This window comes from Haemorhous mexicanus, chromosome 1, assembly GCF_027477595.1.
Source record: "Haemorhous mexicanus isolate bHaeMex1 chromosome 1, bHaeMex1.pri, whole genome shotgun sequence".
In the NCBI taxonomy this organism is placed as follows: domain Eukaryota; kingdom Metazoa; phylum Chordata; class Aves; order Passeriformes; family Fringillidae; genus Haemorhous; species Haemorhous mexicanus.
In genome coordinates, this window is record NC_082341.1 from 61,392,632 (window position 1) to 61,420,525 (window position 27,894).

The following is a 27,894-nucleotide window of genomic DNA, read 5'->3' on the forward strand; positions in this document are numbered from 1 at the left end:
CTATGTGTGCAGAATCCCTGTCCCTTTGCAGCTGTTTCTCTCCACCTTCAAGCTCCCACTCTGCAGGTGTACAAGTTTCAGTCACTGCCACAGCACCTGTGTGCCCCTTGCTCTTTGCAGATGTCTAGATGCCCGCTTCCGTGTACCTAGGACCGAGCGAGGCACATCATCCTGACCAGGAAAATCTTCCCTTTGCCAGCAACCAGGCAAGCAAGAAGGGGTGCCAGTTTTTGGATGACGTGCACAGCTCAGCTCCAGACTCTTTGTCGAAGACTATTTGGGTGCTAAGCTTGGTCTGCTTGGACACTCCTGTGAAAGGACAAGCCTCTCAAAAAAAGGGGAGCATATTATTCAAAACAGCAGAGCAGACAGACTTCAGAATTAAAAAATTAAATACAGTAAAACAGAACAACCACTCAAAAAAATAACCAAGCAGAAAATAAAACACTTCCTTAGGAGCTGAGATGACCCTCTGGCTGTGACAGATTTTGCTGTACTGCATCTGATGCGGTTAAACAAAAAAGATTATGCTCTGTGCAATGAAACATGTTACTACCCCATTGTTTTTCACATACTTGGTATAAAATTGTAACAGGAATTCCTACAGATTTTTGTGCTACTTTCAGGATTTATTTTTTTCTTTCTGAAAGTGATTTTCCTTGGATTTACTCAAACTCTGTTTTAAGATCCAAATGCAGTCAGAGCTGGTCCACAAATAAAAATAAGATGGCTTGCTCCTGCAAGGGGCCAACCCTGGGCCAAGGACTAGAGCTGGATGGGAGAGCAGTGAATGGAAACAGCAGGAGTGTGTTTTATGTGGCACTTTCTAGTGCTGCCACTTGGACCTTAACTCAACAGAGCAGCAAAAGAGCAGCTGTTCACATCATGATGAATAAAGATCTATATAAAACTTCCAGCTGCAAATACGCTGAGGAATTATTAATCTTAATGTAATAGAGATGCTGTACACTCAGTCACTGGCTCACAAGTAATTTCAGTCTCTATCCAGGGAAAAACAGCCTTCGTGGCTGCTGGCTCTCAGCACAGCCAGCAATCTCCTTGTCTAAACAGCCTCAAGACGTTGCTCCCTATTTCTAGGAAGGATTTTCCTCCTAAAAAATACACGTACCTAAAAACCGACCCATGTCACACTCCTCCTACAACTCTTAGACTCACAAAAGAGATGCCCATCAGAAAAGGAGTTACTAATGGAATGGATTTGTAAGTCCTGGGCACCTCATTCACTGGGACACCAAGAAATCATTACTGCTCTCATGACATCTTCTACCACAAGACCATAGAAATGTTCTTCTAATCCTTGCTGCCTCATCACTCTCCAAGGATTATAAATCCAGGTCTGGGGATAGGTCCAACACAACAGTGACCTCCCTGAAACTACCCAATCCCTCGCTCTTGAAACTCAGTAGAGTAGAAATTCTGTTGAGTTGCTACTCAAAACATTTGCATTCAGCATTTGCCACGGCTTTCAGTTTGGACAGTCATACCCATGGCAATGCATGGGTTAAAAAAAAATTATCACAAAAGCCCTACAGAAGGAATTTATTACACATTCTGAGGCAGATGCCCAGGACAAGCTCACACTTGTGAGCCTGCCTTTGGCCATGCTGCTGACGCACGGCTCGCACCCAGCACGCTCCCGTTTGTGGTGAGCACAGGCTGGCCCGGGATCCTCGGGTGTGTGTCAGGTGCCGTCAGCACCATGTCCTTCACCACTGCCCATCCCAGCCATGCTACAACGCCACTGCCAGCATCCCTCGGTGACTCCTCCAATCCCAGACACACCCTCAATGCCACGTTTTAACTCGGTGGCTCACGAGTGCTTCAGCAAATGCAAGACTTTGAATTCTCACCCTCGTGAATTTGAGGACAATGGGACACCCATCTACTCACAAGAGTTATCTGATTAAAGGCCAAGGCTTTTGAGGTGCATGTCAAGATAAACACTGGCTCATATGGGACAGAGACAACACAGTTTCAGGCATAAAACCTTTGGCATTCAGAGACACCAGTGAGACAATATTAAATTAGAAATGGCTGCCTTTTTTCTCAATTTTAACTTCTTGCCAAATGACATTTATTTAAACTGCTACTGAAGACAGAAAGCTGGGGCTATGTTTAAAGGCTTTATCTCTGTAAATATTTGGAGAGCTATACATACTGAGCCATATTCATAATAGGAATATTGCACTTACTGTTCTGTTGCCATGAAAATTACTACAGATAGACCTCCAATTCTTAATTTCTCTAATTTGCCAAGTACTTGTTTCAAAAGGCAAAAAAAATCTTATTTGAGACATTTTGCTATTTAATTAGACAATGGAGTCAAAAGCCACAGCACAGAGCAGGAACTAAACACCCAAGGGTGGAGGCAGATAAAGCACGTAGTGCAGTAGCATGGTATACAGCTGTATGCCCCAAGTGAGACTTATTATAATCAGACAGTCCATGAATCAAGCCCTGACTACTTTCTGTGTTTGGGGAAAGGAGGGAGTGGGAAGGGAGGCTGGCTGAAGTTCTGAAATAAACCTCCTTGCTTCTTCTGAAAGTCACATGAATACTGATGGCTTCCAACTTTCACAGTACTTCTGTCCATTTTTGGCCTTTTTTTTTTTTTTAATTTTTATGTAGGAATGAATTAAAAGAAAGAAAACGTTTCAAGGCATTTTATAAAAGTGCAGAGCAAGGATGTCTCAGATCAAGGTGCAGGAAGCTGGGCATGGAGTGATCAAGTTCCTATCTCCAGAACTGCCAGAGAGTTTTTGCATTATCAGAGATCATGATTTGATTAGAGCAGAAAAAAAAATCATAACAAATTTTTATATATTTCCAGACTTCTTTGTTTTATCAATCTGTGCTTTGACCTCCTCACAAAACGAAGACAGTAACCACACTGCTGGGAGACCACTTCTGGTCCTACTCCACTTCGCCAAACCACCTTTGATCCACCTGGTGCTACAGCTCTGATTATGCTGCAGTTTTTTCTGACAGCATGTCTTCCATGGAAAGCATCCAAATGCAGCAATAAAAATAGGTCAGGTCTATCTTATAACTTGGATTCAAGGTTTTTACCTCCAGAACAGTCTGATTAAACTGTGAGAAATATAGAGAGATTGGATTCCACACTGTAAGTTGCTTGAGGGTGATGCCATTGGTTGATGTCACTTCTTTTTTTTAATGAAAAAAAATCCAAAAACCAAATGGATGGAATAGACAAGACTGACTGACGAGCATATCATGAGGTACTCTGCCACCTGTGCTACAATGAACTGAAAGGCTTAAGATCTCCCACTGCAAGTAAAAAAAATAAGCATGAAAGATTTCTAAAACTTTCTCAACTTTCTCAATAAAGGGACTATTTTCAATCAATAATTCTAAATATTGTCACTTTGAGTAACATTGTTTACCAACAGCTGTAGCACTAAAATTTCTGACTTGAATACTGACAGGCTAACACCACAACCATGCTTAAAGCCAGTAAGACAGCCAAGGAAAATGCTGCAAATATTAATAGCAGAACTTGCCAAAAAAAGCCTTATAGAGTAGCTTATCTGCTGCTGCAAATGGATGAGACCCTGCTGCAGTTGGTGGAGCAGGATGTCAGTACACGACTGGGAACTGAGGAGGATGGTGAGGGTAACGATATCTCCTCTGAAGGGAGGTATGGCGAGGAGGTGATGGTGACCAGAATCTGTGTTTTTACACCTAAACCAAGACTGTATCTCTATCAGCCTGCTGACTTCAAACATGAGGCTCTAGAATGAGTCAAGTTCCAAGCCAGAGATAGAAACGCCAAGGTCTTAAAAGGCACTGCTTCTCCCCACCACACTCCAGCCTTACCTGGGTATCCAGCCTAAGAAGTACATCTCAGTGTTGGCAAACCGATGAGACCTTAAAGCCTGCTGAGCACAGTTAGAAACAATTGTACACAACACATCCAGTCAAAAGAAAAAGTTAAAAGCCCGGTGATTCATGCCACCTTACTTTTAACACGTACAGGCTGGACAACAACAGGGCCTAGTCACCTCAGCTGCCATCACAGCCAGCAAAACGAGACGGGCAATCTGAAGGTGTGATTTACCCAAGCAGCTTCAGATGTTCACATCAGAATAAAATTAATAGCTCACTAAACTCTATACTGACGAGCCTTCCCCTGATTACAGAGAGAAACCAAGGCAATTAGCTCAGCAGAAGACATGTAACAAACCCTGAAATGTGGACTTGCCCTTGTCACTTGCCCAGGCCACAAAGCATGAGTGTCCCAGAGTCCCCAGGCAGTGCTGTGAGGCACACACGCTTTATCCTAAGAGACACGGAGCAGATCTCCTGGGAAAAGGCCCCTGCAGAGGCAGAGCCCGCTACAGACACAATACTCTGCAGCAACTTCACCAGTAGGCATTTCATGTTGGGCAGCCACCCACAGTTTTCCACAGCAGAAATGCAAGACCATAACCCCGGACAGTGGTACTTTGCAGCCCTTTCCCCTCCCAGAGGGAAAGATCAGAGTCAGCTTCACCACAGCTTAAATTCAGTGCTTTGGCTTTTCCACCCTGACTTTGGAGGCCTGCTTTAGCTTGGTCCTGGAATCAGCCTCAGTACAGGCTGGGCACAAGGTGGTCATGGCCGGAAGGCAGACACTTGACCAGCTCTCTCTGCAGCTTCTCTCCCTGTGCCTGTGATGGGACCACTCGCCTCTCCCTCCCTTCCTCAGAAGGGTGCCACAAAGCAGCAGCTCATTTCCCTGGAAAGACTGTAGCAACCCCCCTAGTCCCAACAGTGCTCCCAACCTCCACTCTGGAGCACACACGAAGTTCTGGAGCACCATCACGTACAGTTTCAATGGCCTTGTTGTTGTCATTGTTACAAAACTGGATGGCATGTTTAATCATAATAAAAATAGAATCCTGAGCCCTATTCCTGTTAATGACCACTTCTTACCTCAATTCGAACACGTATTACGTACCTTTTTCTACTACAAAAAGGGAAAAGAGAATTTAATAATAATTGGAGAACCCAAGGGCCAAACTTCATCATTTTTTTCTTTATTTTTACTCAAACTGGAGGAAGAATAATGTTTTTACTCACCAGACCATTTTCCTACAAACATCTACTATTACAGATAGGCTTTCAGATTAACGCTGCCCTGTGATTAGAGCAACTACCCCTGTAAAATCTATTTGAGCTAAGAGTTTCAGGGATTTCCTTTAGGACAGCAAAACTGCAGAGCTACTGCCCAGCTCCACTATTTTCACTGCACTGTCTTGTTTTTTGCCAAGCCTCTCCAACCTGCTTCTATCTCAACTGAGGCTCTCGCAGCCTGCAGTGGGGCTGTGCCAGTTCACATATTTTAAGGTTTTCCTGAAAACTGGGAGGGATTAGAAAATGAGGCTTTGATGTATTCAGGACATGTGCTTGAGATTACTTGTGTACCTAGATGCTAGCACATGTGCCTGCAAGTTGTGGTCTAAATTTGTTTGTCCCTGGAAACTTAAGTTTGCAGCTGTGGGTGAGGTTTGTGTACGAGTCTACAACTGCACGCCAGCTTGTGGTCAATAACACTCTATAACCCATATTCAGTAACAAGATTTGAGTCCACATTGAAGAATATTGTATCACTGCAGAGTAAGAGCAACAGCACATAAGGCCCACATAATATCACAATATCACTGCACCAGAGGTGGTTGAAAATTAATTTGAAATCCATTTAGAAAATTATTTCAGGATTATTAAGGATTGGTTAAAAACTACCATCTAGAATTCTTTCTTTTTGTAACTGCACAGTCTGAGCAATTTTATGAGTTCCTGCACCTATGGGAGAGATTTGCATATTTTATGTAGCTTTTTAAAAAATTCTCATATGACAGATACTATCTAAATATTCTTGTATATATAAACAAGACTGATCCATGCTGCACTGTGTTACAACCAGACTAAATACTTTTCACTGAAGAGGAGGTGTTACAAGATGTTAATATGGAGTGCTGCAAGAGAAGGCAGGATTTTTGGGGGGTTTTGCCTTTTTTTCAACAAGTGATACCTTCTGTGGACTTCTCTGAGATGAAAAACCAAACTGACCCATACCAGTTATGCTTCTTCAGCACTTCACAACTTTTAGACTCGCTATTCCTGTTCAAGTCAGTAAGAATTTTACAGCTACACCTTCATGCTTTGCCAATTTTCTCTGGTGATTTTGTCCTAGAAATGTAGACACTTGGTACATATATACAAGTGGGACTATATTAAAACCCACAGCAGGTAGAAAATAATACATCCCAGGGAAGTTTTGTTTTTGACTCTCCTCATAATCAAAGCTATGCACAAAGCACAATGAGGCACAGTAAATAAAGACATTTCACACAGACAAGCACGAAAATCTTCCAAAACAAAGAAAATTAAATTATCTTTCAACTAAAGAACACACTGCAATGAAAGACTAAATGAGCAGTTCTAATTAAAACCATGCTGTGAATCTCCTACTTTCCACCACCACAAAAAATCAGCTAGTATTTGTGCATGTACAGCCACCCTCCAAAACCAGTCAAGCAGCTTTCCATCCAAACAATGCAAGACACGGCAACTCAGAGCTGCAAAACATATTGAAATTATTTCCATAGCGATCATAATAACAAGATGTAAGGCCAGGATAGGCAGTGAGGGGGACTGGCAGCAGGAGCTCAACCCCTCATCAGCCCCAGTGCTTCCTGCTGGTTCCTGGCACTCTGCCCGGAGCACCTGTGCAGCATACATCCCTTTGCCTCACATCCATCCCTTTGCCCCACATCCATCCCTTTGCTCCACATCCATCCCCTTGCTCCACATCCATCTCCTTGCCCCACATCCATCCCCTTGCCCCACGGCTGCATCCAGTGTCCTGCTGCCCTGTGCATCGGTGCTTGCCTTGGCAATGGTTGGTCTCATCCAAACCAGGCACTCGCATCCCTTCTCTGCCTGTGCTCAGGAGCAAAGCGTTACATCCCGGTGGGCGCGTGCAGGAGAGCCAAGGCACTGCTAGTCCTACCTGCTGATGAACACAAGCAGCACCCTGCGAGCCCTGCTCAAGCTTCTTTATCCTGACATGTCGCAACCATCTGAGGTGTCTCTCCGCTTGCGGTGCTAAACCAAGCAGCTGCTTCAGGTGAAAACGCTAAGAGGGGGATGAAAAGTCGGGACTAACCCTCTATGCGTGAGCTGCACCGGGGCTTCATGCACAGCTCATCTCTGAACAGCTCTCCAGAAACGAAACATGATCTCTCTCCCACCCTGCTCCCTTCTAGCAATTTATCTGTTTGTGCAGTCACGATTTGCTGCGGGCTTCCCAGGCGAGCCAGTGTCCTTCCGTGGGCAGAGAGCCGAGGGGACAGGAACGTGTGGCTTATTAAGCACAGCAAGTGTGGGTATCCATGGCCTGTGCAGAACATGCATGCTGATACTGCTGTTTTCATGCTGGCACAGGGACAGCAAGCAGCTAAATAGAGTAGACTTCACTGAACAGTCTAAATTGCAGACTTAGATGACATGAAGAAAGGTACAGTTTGCCCAAAGACAGAGGAAAGTAATGGGAAGATTTTGCACAGTGTTGGAGAGCTTGGCTCCAGTATCATCATGCCTGACTTGCTATCAAGACATCCAGTAAAAGCTTCAGAGACTTCATGGCCATAAGATATAGACAGGCACAATGGTGGCAGAACAAAAACAAGAGGCAGGCAGTCATCCTGAGGGATCCCAAAATCACAGAGACTGAAGACAGAGGAAAAGGAGGATCCAGTTACTAGCATTCACCTGAAAACCATCAAAAGGAAGTAGCAATATACAGGGAAACTGCAATTGATGCCCAAAAAGCATCAGATTTTTAAAAGGGAAAACCCAGTAGGTCTCCTGAAAAGCAGCAAAGAGGCCTGCAAGAACAGAATACAGATACTGCAACTTGCTCCCCTTTATCATGCTATTTTTGGGCAGTTCACAGCCCCACACACTCACTCCTGACACCCAATCTCTTCTAACACCCGTGGCAAGGCAGCGAAAATATCTTACGCCAGATTTTGCAGCTGAGTAACCTGAGTGGCACTGCATTGCACAATTAATTGCCAGTTAATCAATGTATTCTTGCTTGATAGAAAGCTTAAGTATATATTCAACATTTCATCCAACTTTAGGAAAGTTTAAGGATGTATTTAAGTACTTGGTTTCACTGTAACAGATCACTTTGCTCCACCTCTCAAACATTTATTCCCCCTCTCATTACACAGAACTGGACCAGCAGTATTTCTAAATGAGCAGAATTGCAAGTGGCAAGGAAGCCGTTCTCTTTCTCAGGAGGACTGTGGGTTTTCACCAGGATTCACACTTGGCTGTAACACCACATTATCAATGTCCCAATGAGCAAAATTCATTGAGGGAGACTCCAGAGTCTGTAACTCCCCAAAATGTACCCACACTGTGCCTCCAAGTGCTGTTTACTGCATTTGAAACCTAGGCAGCAGACTTTTAAATCCCAGTGTGCATAATGTCTGCATGCAAACCAAAAGCAGGAGTTCCTCTGCTTTATTGGGTATTGAAACATTAAAAACAGGTGTTTTAAAAGTGCATTACAAATCTGTCTGCAACCTATATTATTTTTACCATGTGTAAGTAAACTGATCACTAGCATGTTTCAACTGTTTCAGTGAAAATATGCAACTCCTGCTAAATTATTTCTTAAACATGTCTAGGGAGATGAAAGTTTATTTGAATTCACTGCACTGATAGCATGCAACAAATTTTATTTCTTTGTATGTATACAGCAGATGCTGTAATGGGTCATCTCCCTTTCATGGCATGTATCAAAGTAGATCTCAAGCTATTCTTCACAAGGAAATAAATTATAAACTCCTGCTCAGAAAGGAAGATGCAATGTACTTTGAGAGAGCAACTGAGTAATTGGACACCATATTTTCCACTGTTTCGGCCTGTTAGTTGAAATAATGACTAATTTAAATGGAAAATCTATATTATAACCATATATACTGATATTCCAGGTCACAAAGTGTGTTACAGACGTAATTTTTTACTCTTCTTACATATAAAAATTAGAAAGTATAAAACCAGAAATTCCACTGGAGTTAGGTTGGTGTAAAAGGGATCTGAAATATGAACCGGCCCCCAGTATATCTTGATACAGAATGCAGGCAATATAATTTTCATTATATATGTTTTATGTAATTTGGAGTACCAAGAAAAAAAAAACGCTTTCCCTGAGATATTACTATAAGGAACAGAGGACAGATGTCTAGTTCCCAAAGCAGACTTGTAAAAAATTAATCGCCTGCCTCATGCAGGTTAGCAGTATTTGGCAGGTAGGTTAGCTCAGCTCATAATGAAGCATCTGGCTTCTGGTAAAGCTGCATTTTAACTCTGTTTCGTTTCAGATTTTGGGTACATGGTAACGTGCAACAATCTGGCAAGTCTGGAGCAGATTTGCTGTTTGGTAACTTTGGTGTAGGTCTTCTCAATTGCACCAAAACTAAGCAAAGTGACGACTGTGATTCATGCCCAGACCACAGCCTCACATATCATGAACCTCCATGAAAAGCTATTTTAAATCCACTTGTCAACACCTCACCCATCCAGTCTTATTTTCTCAAAAATGGCTAAACTAAGAGTCAGCAAAGCCCTAAGCATGTGCTTGAATTAAGCAGGCTAAACTATCTGACTTGAGGAGTGCCCCAATATGGCTTTGAATGCAATTAGGTTTGAGTTTGGGGTTTTGTTTTGGTTTGTTTTTTTGTTTGAGGTCTGCAAACAAAAGATCTACCTGGGTTTTATTTTTTCTTAGAAAAGTGGGTAGCCACTTCTAGCACTACTGGTAGTCTCTGCCTTCTGTGACAGCACAAGAGACATGGCATCTGCAACTTTTAGCAGGAGTGATGCAATATTAAGCACAGGACAAAAAGAATGGAATGGGAAAGAAAAGGTATCACACTCTAACAGTCAAGGATGAGTTCTGATTCATCGCTGAAAAACAGTAATGCCCATTTTAGAGGTACGCTTCCAAAATTATGATGAATCACCCTTTTAGACCACATGCAGAAAAAGCCCTCTGTCCACAATGAAAACAGTTCACCGAGTCAAAAGGATGCAGCACAATGCCTGAGGAAAAGTAAATCAGAGAGGAATCAGAGAGGACTACTACACTTATGTTCTGGCATTCTTGACCTTGCAGGTGCATGTGCTGCTGGTTACCAAAACTGGACTGACGGGGAGCAGAAAGGATGGCTCTGTGAGCAGTGCTGGAGGTAAAGATGATTCCTCTGCATCCCCTCTATCTAGAAGGTCTTTGCCATATCAACTGCCCCCAGAGGCCAGCTAGGAGATAGCCCACACAGTGATAGCAATGCCACTGACTATTGCAAAGAAGAAGACAGAAAGGAAACCAGGAGAGGCCAATGAAAAGGACAATCGGGAGCTGATGTCATCACCCCCTTTCCCAAGGGAACGGAGACAGCACCAGCAGAGGAATGTGAAGGCTTTCCATCCTCTCCTCCCTCAAGGCCATAAGCAACTTCTGCTTTGCCTGTAGCCAGAATCCAAACTGAAGGCAAACCTAAGGCTGAAGCCTTGAGGCTGGAAAGCCAGATTGAACATCTCAGCATCCTAACAGCCGGGATATGTACTGTGGCGTCCATCATGCTGAGCGTGGGCGAGGTATCATTTTTAACAGAGAGCAGAGTGCATCCCCCAAGCACTGGCTGATGGAAACTTCATTTTTCATTTGAAAAGGGCCGTTGCACCAAACAGCAGAAGCCTGTCCCCAGGATGGCTCATAAATCAGAACTGAAGTTGCATTTTCAGGGTCATGAAATCTTCTCCAGCTGACAGCAGCACACTTTCCAGGACGGCTCCCTTCTGGACTTACCCTTCCTCAGGGAGGCCACAAGCTAGTGATACAGCTGTGCTTGTGGAGCTACTCTGTGGGACCAACTTCATGTGAGCCCCAAAAATGAGAAACTTTCTCCTTTCCAAAACACACTCTCCTAATAAAAAAAACACCCAACAACTGTGATGAAAAGCTTTCAATGGGCATTCTTCCATTTGCTGGATTTATAGAGGCAATAGCAACCTTAAAACATCTGCCAAATCATTCTACTTTTCAGTTTTGATTATCTGTCTGCTAGTTTGAGGTTTTGCTTTAACTATACAGATGCAAGAAGTGAGAAAGCTATTCAGCTCAGATTTACTCTTAAGAAGTACCGGCTGTCTAAAACAAGGCTATAAAGTGTAGGTTCCCTGTCTGGCTTGTTGTGATTGCAGGGCTTTGTGCTATTAACTGCAACCTGGCTAACAGGTGCTTGCCAATGTCTTTATATGCCCAACATAAGGAAGGATTATATTTCCATCTGAACAAAACAGTGATGCTGCCTTCTAAAAAGAAGCTAAGAGCAGCACACAGAGGAAGTCCACTGTGGCATGATGAGTTGAATCACTGCTTACTAATGAGAATATGCCCTCTTCTCTGCCCTGATATACCCAGAGAGGGAAGGGGGAAGCAGCTAACACTATTTTCTCCACGTTCTCTCCTCTTGCTCATGTGTCAGATGGCCATGAGCTGGAACCACAAGGGACTCTTTTTTCTTTCTAATTCCCTTGACTCACTCAGCAATGGTGGCAGTTCTGTTGTTTAAAACAAACCTGCAGCAGTGGGGACCTCTACCAAAAAAAGCACTTATGAACACACTGCAGGTCCCATATGATGGGACTCTTCATGGGTTCACTCTTGCTGTGCAGCACCACAGCACTGCTGCAAAGAACTTGGCCTGCTCTGTCTGGAAGGGCCTTCCTCTTGGCTTCTTTATACCTTCATCTTCTTTCTATCATCAGAGGTGAACATCTCTTTCCAGTCTTTTCCTTTAGCTCTTGAGTTCTCTCTTGTTCCCATCCAGCCTTCTGGTTATCACAGGACTGTCTGACCTCATGCTGTTGGCTGTGTGTGAAGCCATGGTATGAGAGGGGCTGATCAGAGTGCGATGGCCCATGAAGTTACACTGCTTTGCCAACAAGATTTTCTATTCCCCAAGGGGTTTGCAAAAGGTATTCATTGCTTATAGGTCTGAAGATGAAAAGGCTCTGGTAGATAGCTGTGGTGGCCAGCACCTGCACTGGGACTTTGTGCTTGTTAACCGAAAGCAGCAAAACCAACCGATCCCTGGGAAGCAAACAATAAGTCACTCCATGTATTGCTGAGGTGCACAAATCACTCAGGGGCATGTTGGTGCCTAATTATGGTGATGTGGAGATGTACAAAAAATACCGAGGCGGTGATTGCCATAGAGGAGAATTTGACACTTGTTAGTCATAAGGGGATTTAAAAATCCCAGTGTATGCCTCAAGGCCTTTGAAAATCAGACCTGAAATGCCTAGAGATCTTGCCAAGAAAGGACAGAGATGATTCTTGAGCAAATCTCCCAGCATAAACAACATTTTGACTATGTAAGTCAGCAGACAAATCATTGTGTTTTGCCTGTAAAATGAGAGCGTTCCGACAATTCAGCCCTGCACAGGCTCAGATGAAATTTTGTGTTGGAACACAGGAGCCAAATACAACCTCTACCCTCTCACTCTAAGAGGTACAGTGAAAGGCAAGGCAGCATTCACTTTATATTCCATAATAACTTAATTTTTCAAGAGGAAAACAAATTCTGGATAGTACTGGTACTTAGATAAAAAGGAAAACCCCTACAACTCCTTTTCTTTCCTTTTTCTAACCAATTTATCTACTTCATGTCAGGAGTGATCTTGAAGAGAATTCATGGCATATTTTGTGTCAAAAAGTATAATAATAGTCATGGCTTTTAAAAGTGCTTACTAGACTACTCCGTGCATTTGAATATTTTCTTTCACTGTTGAGTACAATCTTCTATGGGAGTACATCATGCCCTTTAATTAAACATTCTTGAGTATTTGGATTTTATCTCATAGATACACCACACCCTGCTTGTAAAAATTCCATCTCAGGCAGTCAAAGGGCTTGACTTATTTCAAAGATGAGTTATTAATTAGAATATCTACAGACCATGTATTTATAATCTGGTGCCATCCCTCCCTGGGGAGCCCAAACTTTTATCTGCTGCATTACTTACCTGCAGCTGAAACAGAGCCATCACTGGCTGGAATGCAAACCCCATCTTGTGCACCTCCTCACCACTACTCTCAAAATGAAGAATTGTGAGATAGGTCCAAACGGAGGACATTTTTAAGGTGTTCTGGATGTAAACCCCTTGAATTAAATTCACCTCACTTAAAATGTGTCTGTAGCTATGTAATGTTGTGGGTTTCCTAACTAACCCATTCACTTATTTTGCTTTGTTTGAAAAATCCTCATCCAAGCCACAAACTCTCGAGAAGGAGTAGGTGCCAGCAAGATGGTAACAGACAGGATTTTGCTCCTCAGAGTGGTCCCAGGTTTAACGCTCACACCTGACACAATATGCAGCTTCCCAATGCCTGGTGCCAGCCAGGGTACCATCCCTGTTCTGACTCAGAGGTGGGAGTATTCCAGTCTAAAATCACCAAAGGCAACAGCAACTCGCAAAATACTTCCCCAAGCCAAGGGGTGAAAGCCAGTGCCAGCCGTGAGCTCACCAGCACCGCTCCCCAGCACCACTTGCCTGCCAATCCTCTGCAGCATTTTTAGCTCGCCAGGCGCGCCGGCTCATCCCACTCTCCAAACGTTTAGCAATCAGGAACAGTGATAGCTCAGAGCTGCCATGGCAGCCAAACACCCAAACAGGCAAAAGCAAAATGTGAGAGAGAGGAATACTGTGTTACCAGGCTCATAAGCCTTCACAGGCAACTTGAAGCGCTCCAAACCATATCATTCCTAAGTGCAGCGGGGAAGATGCTGCCATTCCACAGAAGGAAATCCACAGGAAATCCTGCTGGCTGAAAAATGCCTGGGAGATGGCACATGGGAGCTTCCAGTGAGCAAGTCCCATACATGATTCAGAGATGATAAGGAGCAAGTGGTTGACAGAACTGCTGCCACAGGCAGCCCCCAGCACGCACCAGGCTTGCCTGTGCATGGGTCAGTAGAAGCTCCTGAGGCAGCCTGCCATGCTCAGCTCTGCCCACGCTCAGGTTTGGGAGAGAAAAGCAATCTCATACAGCGGTGGCAGCGCACACGGAGCCAGCTCCTCAGCTGTATATGGGGCCTTCTCCAGCTACACAGAAAAGTCACCAGACTGGAGGAGCCAAGGAAAAAATTGGCCCCCAAGTTTGGGCTATGTGTCATACTCATGAGAGACTCCTGCCCTCCTATGCTACTACTCTCCTCATCGAGCATACTTGCTCAGAAACCTTTGATCCTCAGACATTCCACCTCCTAAAAGAAGAGATGGATCAGCAGCAAGGAAGCTAATGTTGCCTAGGAAAAATAGGTAAACCTGCTCTGGCTGCAGAGAAAGCAACCTCCTGGCAATTTTGCTTGGGAACCATGCCATGAACAGTGGATGTTTTTTGGATTTACTTCTCCTCTGCCTTAGCATGCCCAACAGATTTGTGGAGGTATTAATGTGAGAACATCTCCTACTTTGGGAAGCAAGATGCCAATGAGAGCGGGTTTGAAACAAAGAGAGAAAAACTGAGAGAGGAGAGAGACCTCATCCATATTCTCCTCTTGTTGAAGATAAAGGGGGAAGAGCTTTAACAACAGCAGAATGAAAGCAAGTTTCCCCAAAGTACCGACATAAGAAAGACCTGATGGTCAACATGGGAAAAATGTAAGAGAAAAGGGTAGTATAAGAGGTCAAAGCAGTTTTATGAGCATTTTCCCCAGATCAACAGAATAGAAAACACCAGAAATATTAAAGAGCAAAAAGCTTGATCCAAAATCTCTCTCCTGAAGACATTCAGATTCTGCTTGAGCTTATATCTGGGTTTGAACTTCAAAACTTGGGCTCCTCTCTGTGTAACCCAGTGGGATGAATCAAACCTGATCCAAACCATCTGGAAACCTGTTGATGCTTCAGAGATGCATTTTTCAGGTTGTGCCAGCCACCAATTTAACAGAAAATACTCCCTAGATTTCCTTCTCTTCCATTTATTTATACATACTTATGTTTTTCAGGTACTTCTTTATTTGTAAGTACTTACTATTTGTCTTACAAAAAATATTTACAAACACTTCCTTTCTTTTTGGAAGTACTTTTACTCCATCCATCTACTCAACTCTGGTCCAAGTTAGAGCTTTTATGCATTTCTTCAAACAGATAACTGGCCATGATGGCAATGTCAGCACAGAAAAGCTTTTTCTGCATCTCTTTATGTTTATGTTCTTTTTGGAGAAACGGATGTTTGGGTTGTAATAAAAGGACTGAAAAATACATTAATCCTTATTAAGCCGGTAGAGCCAATTGACAGGGCTGGGACTGTCTGCTTCCTCTGCTCTCCCTTCATGGCCTTCCGTAATTTCCTCTCCCTCTCCCTCTCCCTCTCCCTCTCCCTCTCCCTCTCCCTCTCCCTCTCCCTCTCCCTCTCCCTCTCCCTCTCCTCTGACACTTGTTTGTGTTTGGAAGCAGCATGCTCCCTCCTGACAGACTGGGACAGGGGATAAGAGGGGAAATGTCTGGACACATTTAGTCCAATTAAATGTTGGCATCACATTCAGTCTTTCCAAAATGCACGTAAGAAACTCTAAGTGCCAAGCTGGCCATTGCAAATTGATACGCCCACATTTGCATTTCCTTGCATCAAGCCACAAACAGAGGAGGCATTAATTGTAAACAAGCATGTCTGCCACATGCCACTCTTTAATATCATTCACAAATGTTCTGCTAAAACTTTTCAGCTTCCAGCAGACAGCTTCTATAATCCCATGTCACTGACAAGTTCTGGCAGAGCTAAAGTGTGTTTGCCGCTGACAACTCCCCTCACTTTCCTTTTCCAGCTGTGGCAGCAGCACACATTTTCACAGCAGCATTCTCTGCCCAGCGTCATCCCAGCCTCCCACCATTCCTTCCACAGACGTGTTTGCTAACAGGGGCTTACAGTAAATAAACAAACGTGCACAGCCCTGCACGTGTGGTCCGTACATCATCTTGAGCCATCTGGGCTTTCAACAAGCCACTGCTCCCGCAGCACGGCTTGTGGCATAAGCCCAAGTCGTGCAAACATGGCAGCATTGCCCTGGCATCCATGGGTCCTCTGGCATCCGGGCAGTGATAAAACCTGGGCTCTGCTGCACAGAGGGACACATCCCTGATGGGTAGCACTGTGAGTTTAACTGCGGGGTGAGAAAGCAGCAGCTGAGGAGGGACAGGCAGTCTCCCACTCTCTCCCACTACTTTTTCTTGTTTTGTTTTAAACAACCAAATCTTGTTCTTCCTACTCCTGAGCAAAGCCCTTCAAAAATGAATGAGACTACTCATATAAACGAATTAAGGGTCAGTTTAGAGTGTTATTAAATTAAATGCTTTATACAGACTAACTAAAGAACTTGGTGGAATTCATAAAACTAGATTCAGATCTCAGATGCTTTCCAGAGCAGCTGGAAGGGTTTTAGAAACTGAACAGAAGAAACTCTAAAAGCCTTTGCTCAGAACTCACTGCAACATCCAAACCAGCAACATACTTCTACATCACTGCTACAGCTCTGCACTCCAATATGCATTCACAGATCTGATTAGATCCAACTGCCAACTAAGGACTAAATGTACTGAGGCACGTCCCCAGCTGATTTCAGTATAAACTGAATAAACAGTATAAAGTCTGGAGTGTGACTGCGCTAGTAGGCCCATGGTCACCACTGAACAGCTGAACGCTCGCTGAGCCCTAAACAGACAGAGCAGCAATCCACCCTGTATTCACATTGCTCTTGCATTGTTTTAACCAAAGCCTTGGTCCACCCAGTTTAAAATGAGGTCTAAGGAGTGGTCACATGCAGGCATTTCTGAGGACAGGAAAAATCTCCCATTAATTTTTGTTTTTAGAGAAGAAACGGCGCTCGCCACAGAGCAGAGATAAACAACCTGTGCTGCTGGTTACACGGTTTGGTACCTGCACAATGGGGTGGCCCCCCGCAGATGCTTTCACAGCCCCTCGACTGCCTTCTGTCTCGTAATGAGCTCGGTGGTGGGATTTCGGCTGCACTTCGATGCGCAGTTCGTAAGGTCCTGAGTGAGATGGCAGCTGCCAATCCAGAGCAGGCAGGGATGGGCTACAATGGAAAGGAAAACAGATTAAAAATTAACATCAAGCACACTATCACAAACCACAAGCAGCCAGCACGATTACTTTAGACACCGAGTCTCGCAGTTCATCCTTCACCATCTTACAGTTAAAATTTAATCAATAAGGATAATGTCATGACTTAAGTAATTTAGAAGGTATCAGCTATTTTAGGAAGATTTATGGGTCGAGCATATCTGTTGGCCCAGATGCTACCTGATTTGTAACCAAAAGTGAAAATTTTTAAGACATGGATTACAAATATCAACTATATTAACTCTCAAAGCAAAATAAAAAAGGCAGAAAGACACGGGGGAGTTCTGGGAAGACGATTTCTGCTTGAAAGTGAATGCCAAACTAATTTGGCATTTAATGAATCTAATGGTTTCAACAAATCTTCTCTGTTTACAAGGGGTGGAAAGAATTAAAAGAAGCTATTTCCCTGCTTCACTCCCAACACAAAGCATGTCTGAGAGCCTTGAAGCAAAGCTGATCTCTTTTGGGTTAATGCACTTCAAAGGGGAAAGCTCTGAAATCAGAACTTGCTTATGAATCCTATTGATGGTGATGAGCAAGCCTGCAGAACATGCAGCTCACTCTTCTGGCTCAACACTGACTCTACAATTAACTAAAATACTAAGCACCAACTATTACCATCAAGCAGCCTGACAGTATGCAATGGTGGGGAAGTGAGATTCTTAGAAACCCTCTTCCAGTATAAAACCACACTTAAAAATAGCTGGGAGACCTCTAAGAAATGCCAAGTTGAAGCTTTGAAAGAAAAGAAACAAGGACAGTAGAAACAGCAGCCCTGAGACAGACTGACTAATCTTAAAATTGAAGCAATAAGCTTTACAATTAAAACACTAATTTCACGTCCACTCTACATTCCTTCCTTTGGTGAATTTTCTTCACTGAGTGCCCTTCAAAAGTCTTTGCAAGTAGTTAAACAGCCCAACTGCAACACACTCCCCTGCCCTTTTATGTAAAACTTCATTACTTCTCCCATCAGCCTGGAGAAGATAACCAGCAAGGAGAAAATTGTGGCCCTTTGTAGGGGCCATGGGCCAGGGCTCCCTGGCACTGTGAGAGGACTTGTGCCACCACAGCCTGCAGGTAAGGGCTCACCAGCCCTCCCCAGCCTGGAAGGAGGCCAGAAACTGGGGATTTACTGGATTCTTGCCTCACTGCTGCAGTCCAGGAGCAAGGACAGTCTGAGCAGCAGAGATCACAGCTGAAATCTTTCCTTTCCCTGTGAGCTGCCTGAAGGGGAAAGGATGTGCAAGAGCTTCCACACTGGATGCATATACTACAAACACACGTTCAGCTGGAGGCTGGATACTCCATGTTACCATCCCAGTGATCCACACTCAGTGCACTCAGATATTCTACGGCACTACAGCTCTCAGCAGCCCTGCTGGCTCCCCTGCAGGACAGGACTTCTACCACTAGCACGGGCACTTTTTTGCTTTGCCTTTTGGGTTTTTGAGTACTTGCCCAGCCCTGTATCAGGAGCATATTGAACTCACACCTGTTACCACCTGAGTGCATATGCACTGCGGAGACTTCAGGTGGTGCTAAGTTTCCCTACATTATCCTTCTTCATTTTTTACAAGTCTGAGCCACGTATCTGCATGCCTATGGACACACACTATATACATTACAGGGGTCAGCTGGTGCCACCGAGTCCCATCCCGAGTGAGGACCAGGATCACCTTTGCTCCCTGAGCATCTCCTGCTACTCCAGGACATCCCAGTGGCAAGTTGCAGGCTCCAAACATCAAGGTATTCTGTTCTCTAGCCTTCAGGACACGGAGCCCAATAACGAAGAGTAAGGGAAGTATCCATCCCAGCTCCCCCTAAGTGGAAGCTTATCTAAAAGAAAGTTGTGTCTGCAGGTTCTGAGCTTCCATGAACATCGGGAGTCAGGAGAAGTCGGGGGGGCACCCTCTCCACTGGCAAGATACTGCCAGGGAAAAACTCTGAATTTTCCTTCTGCCTCTCCACACATGGAAGCCCCTGCCTCAGCTACATGCAGGATGTTGCACCTTCTGAGCTCCTGTCCAAGCCTTTCCCCAAAATGGCCAGGGCCCACTCTGGAGGTGAGGGGAAGCTCTTCTGCTACTACACACTCATACAAGGAACAAGGAGACAGCAGAAAATTACGGACACATGGCCATTGTATGTAGCCACTGCTCTCTGCCTAGCACTTTAGGTACACATATTTTAGTCTGAAAAAAAAAAAAATCTGGATGAAGCATATTTGAGTAATGATAAATGACAAAGAGTAGAGCAAAACAGCTGCGTCTCTCCTGGTGATGATCAGCACACATTTTTAAACAGATGTTTCTGGTTTTAAGTAAATTCTCAGTTGATGGATTTTTTTTCTGAGGATACAACATCTATCAGATTAGAAATTTTTAACACTTAATTAAAAAGGAGAACTCTGACTGACAGCATGTAGCCCTCAAGTGAAGAGGGTTGGTGTTTTTTTTAAGATACACAGAAGTCATAGTTTTGTAATTAATGACATCTCTTTGAAAGAAAAGAACCAAAGAAGAAATACACAATCCCCCCACCCTTTCAAATCAGCACCTGAAAATGTTAGTATAATTAAGCTGTAAAATTCATGTTCTCAAATAAAGTATGAAAACAAAAATACCGTTTGCTGTTAGCCTCAAATCTACAATCAAAATTCCAAAGCACCACCTGCCCAATTATAAATTGACAATTAATGGGAGTTTTCCTGATAAAGGAAGCAAAGTGATGCGTTTAGCAGTGTCATGGACTGGGCTGTCAGAGCTATTTCCTGTGTTAGGTAATCTTCATCATGCACTTAATTTTCTGCAGCTAAACGTGGTTAAAGGAAAAAGTCACCAAAGAAATGGTGTAGTGGTAAAATCAAATCTGGTTGCTGCAAATATTATTTTGAAAAGGTCCAAACTACCTCATCAAGCCAGTATCACATGGAGGTTAGAAGAGCCCCACCACAGCAGTCAAGAAGAGGAATAAAAGGTCTTCATGAAGTCTTCCTATCAAACACACATTAGTCTTTTTTCCTCAGATGACATTTTCCACCAGCTGAAAACCTGTCCCGTTTCTTTCTGCACCCTAATAAATCTCACTGTAGTCCTCCTAAATGCTGTAATGAGGTATGGTTGCTTCAAGGCAGGTTCACAAAACCTGGTGCTAGGCTGTAGAAAACTGGCTCAATATAACTCCGTCCTACATAAATCAGATTAAAAACCAGATGAATAGTGATTTATTTTGCATACACCAGATACACAATATGATTAAATCAAAAACAGATTATCCAGTCTGGCTGACTTCTGCCTTTAGCAGAAAGATTTATCAAGTTACAAAAAAAAACAGAAAAAAAAAAAAAAAGAAAGATACTAAGCAGCCCACTGGAATATAGACAGGGAGGAAACAAAGCTAAAAACTTCTGCTAAACTTTTTAAAGGTGTTTTAGCTCCATTTTCACATGACTGCTATCCATTTGGGAATTACATTATAATTACACTTTCTAAGCTACTAGGTGCCCAAGGCCACTGGAGAAGGAGATTCACAAACATTTTTGTCCCAAACTGCAGAAGGTACAAGAACAACTGCCAGTCTCACCCTGGGGCTACCCCTGTTCTTGGACAAATACTGCAGCACAGAGTCATCTACCCCAGACAGCTGCCTGAGAGTGGCATGAGCCACTGCCTAGAAGGAAAAGATGCTCAGTGTCTTTCAGCACCCAAAGTAAAGTGAGTGACCTAGAAGGAGCACAGCTGAGACTGGATGAACTGTGCTAAACTTAGTTTTTTCTGACAAGAAGTTTTCCTATAGAAACAACAACACAAACTAGAAAAACCAATGGGCTGCTGAAACTTTTACCAAGCTGCTAGCTTGAACCTGCTCCAACTCTGCACCAATTGCCAACATGGTTATGATTTATTATTTATTACTCGTCTCACATTGAAGTGGATGCCTGTGAAAGATCCCTGTGTGTGATTTTGAAAGAGTAAGAAAACAACGGTGATGGCTACGTGTCCACCAACTCGACTGTGGTCAGAAAAATACACCTGCTTTATATTTCACCTATGACTAAACGTGGGCAGATTTTACTCTCTCTTTTTTTTGAATTTCCTGTCTGACAATTGAGCAATCAGGCTGTGGGCTGTTAAAATAGATACTGTGTCCCACCCTAGACTTGGCTGTATTTTGCTGGCATGTGGAGCAAGTAGCTCCTCTGTGAAGTGCATGAGGCGCACTGGAATTCCTCATGCTGAAGTCTGTAAACATGAGTCGTTGTCATTCTCTCACATAATACTTCACCCTTCTGTCCTAAAAATTCACACTCAGAGATTGGTTTGCATGGAAGTTTCATATTTGATGGCTTAGAGAAGGGACAAGAAACTATTGCTGAAGAAATGGAGATAACAAGTGTCTGGCATTGCATTTCTGCTTATTTTGAATTTAGAATCCTAGGGTGTTAAAATGAGCTGGTGAAGGAATGCCATAAATAAGATGCTCACAGGGTTGTTTGAATGAACTAAAAAACAGTTGGGAGAAAGCGTGGGGAGGATTAAATCAAACAAACAAAAATATATCAGTTTACTGAGACAGGCTTCCAAGTACTCTTCAGCCTTATGGTGAGGCAACCAAATGTAATAAAAAGTCACTGCTATGTGATGGCAAAACAAACATGTTGAAAGCATCCAAACATTCCTATTTGGCAGGAATATAGCAGAAAAGAAAAAAAGATTAGCGACATTTTGGGCTCTTCCCTGTCCACTTCCCAGTGCCAGCCCCTCAGTTAACACTAATGAGTCCCAGGAGATGGTCACTGCCACACAGCCACAAGACCCCACTTCACTGAGTCTTGCCCAGACAGCCCAGCCTTTGCTTTGTCTGAGGAACTTCCTCTCGCCTGCCATAAACACGCAAGTTCGCCAGGGATGCACAGGTCAGCAAATCCGGTGCTGCTGCACCACTGACTACCTCATCTCCACCGACTACCTTATCTCATCTTAAGATTGCTGGTACCTTTTTCCTGAGAAATTCAATTTTTCCCAAGTAGGGTTCCCCTCTATCTCATGGTCCCGAATGAAACACCTCTAAAAAAACAAAAAACAAAGCCAACCAAACAAAAAACTCCCGCAAAATTAAAAGCACCTGAAAGGTCCACAAATCAAAAAAAGAGAAGAAAAATGTCTACAGCATTTTAAAATCATAGTTTGTAAGGAAATTGTATCGTCTGGGGCCTCAATTTTTGCATGCTTGAGTTTAATACTGAGTCCCAAAAGTAGAATCCAAAAAATCCACAAAAAACCCCAAAAAAAGCTCACTGATGCAGACAAAAGTCAAACATGCTTTTGCAACTTGTGGAGAGGTATCCAACCATACATTCTCTACGTACGGACTTCAGTCTCCACATGTAAAACTACATAACCACATGCCTGTGAGGTCAAAAACATACATGCATATTTTTGAGGTTGAAAAAGAGACTGCAGCTAAAGAAAATGTGGGTTTTGACTGTTAAAAAACAATAAACTGTGGAAGTAAACACCATAGGGAGCTTCTTAAAGTCACCTGTCTATTCCTGGAAACTCCTTTTGGTGTGGTAGACCTCATATACGCCATACGCCCAACCAACAAACCCAACTATTTCTATTTCTCTTGAAAAACACTACATTTAGTGCAAACTCGAGTGTTAAAGGCCAACACACTCCTTGAATTAAATCAAGTACACTTTATATAAATACAATGCACTACTTTTCAAAGAGTAAGAAACTGCCTCCAGGAAATCTCAGGTTGTGTTTAATCAAATACAGCAGGTGAAGAGGAAGTCATAAAAAATGTGCAAGATACCCAGAAACATGGCACTTTGGTGAGTGACTATACTTTTTGTTGTGATATAGGGTGATTTAGGACCTGCTTCTGAGCAGGTACAGAATACAAAAAATGGGATTTTAGTTTGGAAGTAGTCACTAACAGTGCACGCGTAGCTGAGGGCAGAAGTCCAGTCCTGTACTTCCATTCTGGTTTTGACATTTTGGCCCACAAGACATCCTGCATTACATAGCACTTACGGGAGATGGAGAAATGGAACAGAAGGAACACCACTGACACAGCAAGGGTTTGAGAAACACAAAGCCTCCCCTGCTTGTACAGTAACTGCCCAATAGAGTGCTTCTCTTAAAATTATTTCCAACAGTAACTCTAAGAGACATACTACAGACAGAAACTTGTTGCATTTGAATGAGAGAGCAAAATGCACAAATACCAAAAAAAAAAAAAAAAAAGAAGTTGGAGATAAAAGCTGAAAGAGAGCTTCACAAAGACCATCTCTTTACTCTCTGCATCATGATTTACCTCCAGGGGTTTAGAGGCAGACTATATTATATATATATATATATATATATATATATAAAATTTTTTTGGTCTAGAAAAGGTATGATTCCCATTGTTACCTTAGTGCTTGTTCCAGTGCTTCCCCTGAAATGTCTGCTTGGTCTTTAAATATTTTCTACATCCAAAGAATTGGTGCAAGGCCCTGGGCTGCAACCAAAGGACTGCAGCCAAATCCCCACCAGCCCTGGGTTAACCTGCGCAGCTCAAGCCTCAGCTGCGAGGTCAGGCTCCATCCTGCCACCCTGTCCTGTGATCCTCTGCACCCGCGAGTCCCATGCAGGAACAGTCACATGTTCATAGTCTGGAGGCAGATGTGTGAGCCCAGATCTGCACCAAAGAGCCCATGACCTGGGGACTGGGCTGAACATCTGAGCTCACAAAACACATCAAGACTCTATTTCTGTTAAGGCAAGCATTATTATAGTCTGACTGTATACTCTTATTATTCCCCTGCTCCAGGATTTGAAAAGCCTAAAGCAGACTGAACTTTAATTATGACAAATTAAAAACATCATCAATTTTAGTAACAATAGCAAAAAACAGTTTCCTTTCAAGACTGATGTCCACTATAAAACCTTGGGAACGGAGACAGCATGCAGCCGATGGTGTGTCTGAGCCTGCTCCCTCCTGCTCCCAAAGAGATAGGAATGCAGGAGAGGGAGGGAAAGGCATCAGTGATTTTCCAAGGCACGCTGGCTTTTGATGAAAACTGTACTGCATATTCAGGAAGAGACAGAGGAGGTAATCAAATCTGGTTATCTCAAAATCATTATGACCGGGTAGATTTTGGAGCCTGAGTTGTTTGTTGGAATCCACCCCTCCAGTCCTCACATTTGAAATAGAACAGATGTGTAACATAACAGGAAAAAAATCCAGCTCTGTTGTGACAAATTCTTAACCAATTTTTTTGGAAAGATTTAAAATAACATTTTCTGTTGCGCAGGCTGTGATCCTGTTGACGTCCGTGCTCACTTGCCCAGTACTTTCATATACATAAAACGAGAGGTATTTTTGGTGGAAGGAAGCACTGTCAGTGTATCTGATTGGTAAAATAACTTAAAAATCACATTTCAACAGTAACTTCCAACTGCCCTAGAGCACGAGTTAATGAGATCACATGGAAACATATTGCAAACCAGGAAACATATTTTATACAAGACCAAAACAGTGGAAAAAATGTTAAATACACAACATAGTGGGGCTTCGTTCTGTGCACTTCACCTTTCTTGTTTGTGTTAGCGCACAGGCACGCCGGGTGCCTCCTGACGGACCGCGGCACAGCGCCTACGGCCGCTTGCTGCAACGGAAAGATAAAAGCCTGTTTGGGCAAACTGTCCTATTCCTGCCCTTGAAGTCTTCGACAAAAAGCTGCTCCTGACACAACAGCTGAGGGCCAGCCCCTCTGATGAATGTGGGCTACTTGGCACTGCAGTGGGTGAACATAAAAGGCTTTTTCTAAGTAAATGGGAAGGCTCTGAAGGATTTGCCTGGTGTTAGAAGTCTCCACCCCAGCTCTGAAAGACAGTGAGCGCCTAACTCTGGGTGGCCAGACCCAAAGGGGTTGCTGCATTTCCCGGCGCTGAATTGAGCCAGGGTCTTGAAAGAAGCTTGGCAATGCAGAGGAGAATGAGAATGATGAGGAAGGGGAGTGTGCTGCAACATAAAGAGCCATGGACCACTCCACCTCAGTTTCAGGAGACAGCACAGGGCAGAGAGGTGCTGGCTGAAGAAAGGTGAGACTGACAAAGCTGAAAACCAGGAAATGCATTGCTAACTAAAACACTTCAGCTACACACTTACTGCTTTCATTTTGAGAAAGGCAGCTTCAGTGTCAAGAGCAAGAAGCCAGGTATGCTTGGGGGGGGAGGAGGAAAGGGGGTGACCATCAGAACCAGGGACTAGGAACAGCCCACTAGCCCTTGGAAAGCTGAACTATTTTCCTGCACCTCACACTTCTGCATATTACAGCTTCCAGAAGACTCCAAAATAAAGTCTATATCTACGACAGAAAGAAAATGCAATGAATGTAATTAAGATTTCAGCTATTCTGTACTGCTTCCTACCCAGAGCCCTGTTGTGATAAATAAATTTGATGAAAAGATTGAACCTCTATCAGCTGAAAAATTGGTTTTTCTACTTTAAACAGAAGTAGTGGGGAAGACAGAAAAAAACAGAGAATCACTGTCCAGCAGAGACAGAAAAATATTGACAGACAGCTTTCAGACGAGCTGAAATAACTCACAAAAGAACCATATTCTTAATTAACTCGTATTCACTGTGCCCAAAGCATAAGTGTAAAAGGCCCTGCAACAATCACCATAATGAGATCATATCCTTGTCCAGCAATATGAAAATCCTGAGACATAATAAACTTCAAGTAAAGCCACAGGTTTGTTGGCACCAAATTCTCCTGCTCCCTGAGCTTCTGAATGCCTGATTTCGAGACTTCCCAGCCTAGGGCTCATCCCCTGGAAGGTGGATAACTGGTTACAACCTTTACATAGACAGCTCCTAGAACAGCCTCTTTTACCCTTCAAGGCTTGACTCATGGTTACACCACACCAACAACAGAAGCAGTGTCACAAGACACAGTAAAGTGGAGTGAGTAGATGGGCAGATTTGGCAGCAAACAGAGACAGAAAGGGGAAGGAGGAAACAAAAGCATGCAATAAAGATACTACTGGGATTGTCCTCTAAGTCAGGGTTCCTTACCTCATGTAGGACGTTGGAGATAGAGGCTTTGGTTTGGCCCACTGGTAGGGATGCTGTGGCACAGACAAGTACTGCTCACAGAAGTTTCCTTTCCTGATGTGCTGGAAGCTGGAGAAGTCTTCTGGTGACAAATCGGCAGTTGGCGATATGGTCCCATGATCCTCGCCAGCCGGTTCAGTTTTGAGAGTCATGGATGGGGTGTGATCAATGGTGGTCTTCCTCGACTTGATGGGAATCCCATCGTTCATATCGATGGTGCTGTCAGTGGTGAGGGCGTTGATGGCAGCGACGATGGCGGAGCTGGTGTACTGGTTTGTGTTCCCCAGCCACGTGTCATCCGTGACACTCACCCGCGGTGAGTTTTGCGGAGAAGGAGTGGGGGAGTGGTGTGGGGAATAGGAGGTCTGCCTGCCATTGAGGCTGTACTTCCTTTTGTTGCAGGGAGATGGAGGCCTGGAGTTGCGAGCCCCCAGCCAGTTCTCCTCTGTGATGCTCGTTCTGGGAGACGTTGATGGAGAGTGCCTTGGGGAACTGAGCAAAGTACAGGCCACCATGCTGCGCTGGTAGCCCTCCTCTGTGTCGGTGGTCTTCGGAGAGACACACGGGGACTGCCATGGAGACGTCTGAGGTGAAGTGTACGGATATGAGTAGTTGGACTCATAGGAAGACGCTTCAGAGTTGCAGCTTCTGGAAGACAAGCTACTCGCTGGACTGAGGCAGGACGGGTCTCTGTAAGCCTCGATGTTCGGCAAGTTCAAAGTGGCAGTGGAAGGCGACCGCTTGGCATTAGGGATGGCCTCCTCCACCTCATCGTGGAAAAACTGGTTGTTGTTATGATGCAATCCCATGTAAGACGTGATCTCAATTCTGGGGCTCTCCAGCGCTGGAGCCCCATTAGGTCTCATGTTTGGCGGCAGGTAGTACTCAGAGGCTCCACTGTCAATGTGTCCTCCATATCCAGAGGGATGGTTTGTCGATGGGACAACTGAAATGACGGGATTTGATGTCTGCAGGCCATGACATGGAGTTGACAATGAGGAATGTGCCACATTTAGAGGCAAGCCAGCATTTACATTTGAAGATGCATAATTATAGTGTTCTGGAAGAAACAAACAAACAACAAAGAATGACATGAGGTGCTGCACAAATATACTCAGTAACATACCCAGCTGAAATGGTGGGACATGGCACAACACACAAAAGCACAGCTCTCCTCAACAACACAGCCCAGAGGTGTGCCATGTTGGGCGAGAGGCTGCAGACTAGCATCCTTGAAAATGCCACTAACTGAACAGAACAAGACAAGATAACTTGAGATGGGGGATGTACACAGACAGAACTGGTCTTGAGGGCATGGTTCCTAGGTGAACCTTCAAAGCAAAAAAATTGAGTCTTCAAACAACATTGCTTCAGGGTTCTGGAGACTGCAGCATTCAGAGATGCAGCTGAAGAGATGTGTTTTTACGTAAGTGAGCCTAACTCCCTCCCTGAAAAGTTGGAATACACAAAAAACTGGACAAAAAAACAAAAGTGGAGGCAGACTAAAGCAAAGAAAAAGATCAACTG

At 43.8% G+C, this 27,894-nt stretch overlaps 1 protein-coding gene across 6 annotated transcripts in view; it reads right to left on the reverse strand.

The window, feature by feature from the left end:
* The window catches only part of NFATC1 (nuclear factor of activated T cells 1), a 109,827-nt gene that overhangs the window by 73,098 nt on the left and 8,835 nt on the right, over positions 1 to 27,894 (reverse strand). For all 6 annotated transcript variants that reach the window (XM_059851241.1, XM_059851227.1, XM_059851209.1 and 3 more), the window contains exons 2-3: positions 26,329 to 27,427; positions 17,044 to 17,203 (exon numbers count right to left, since the gene is read on the reverse strand). In XM_059851241.1, the coding sequence (XP_059707224.1) occupies positions 17,044 to 17,203; positions 26,329 to 27,427 (1,259 nt within the window). The remainder of the gene's footprint in view (positions 1 to 17,043; positions 17,204 to 26,328; positions 27,428 to 27,894) is intronic.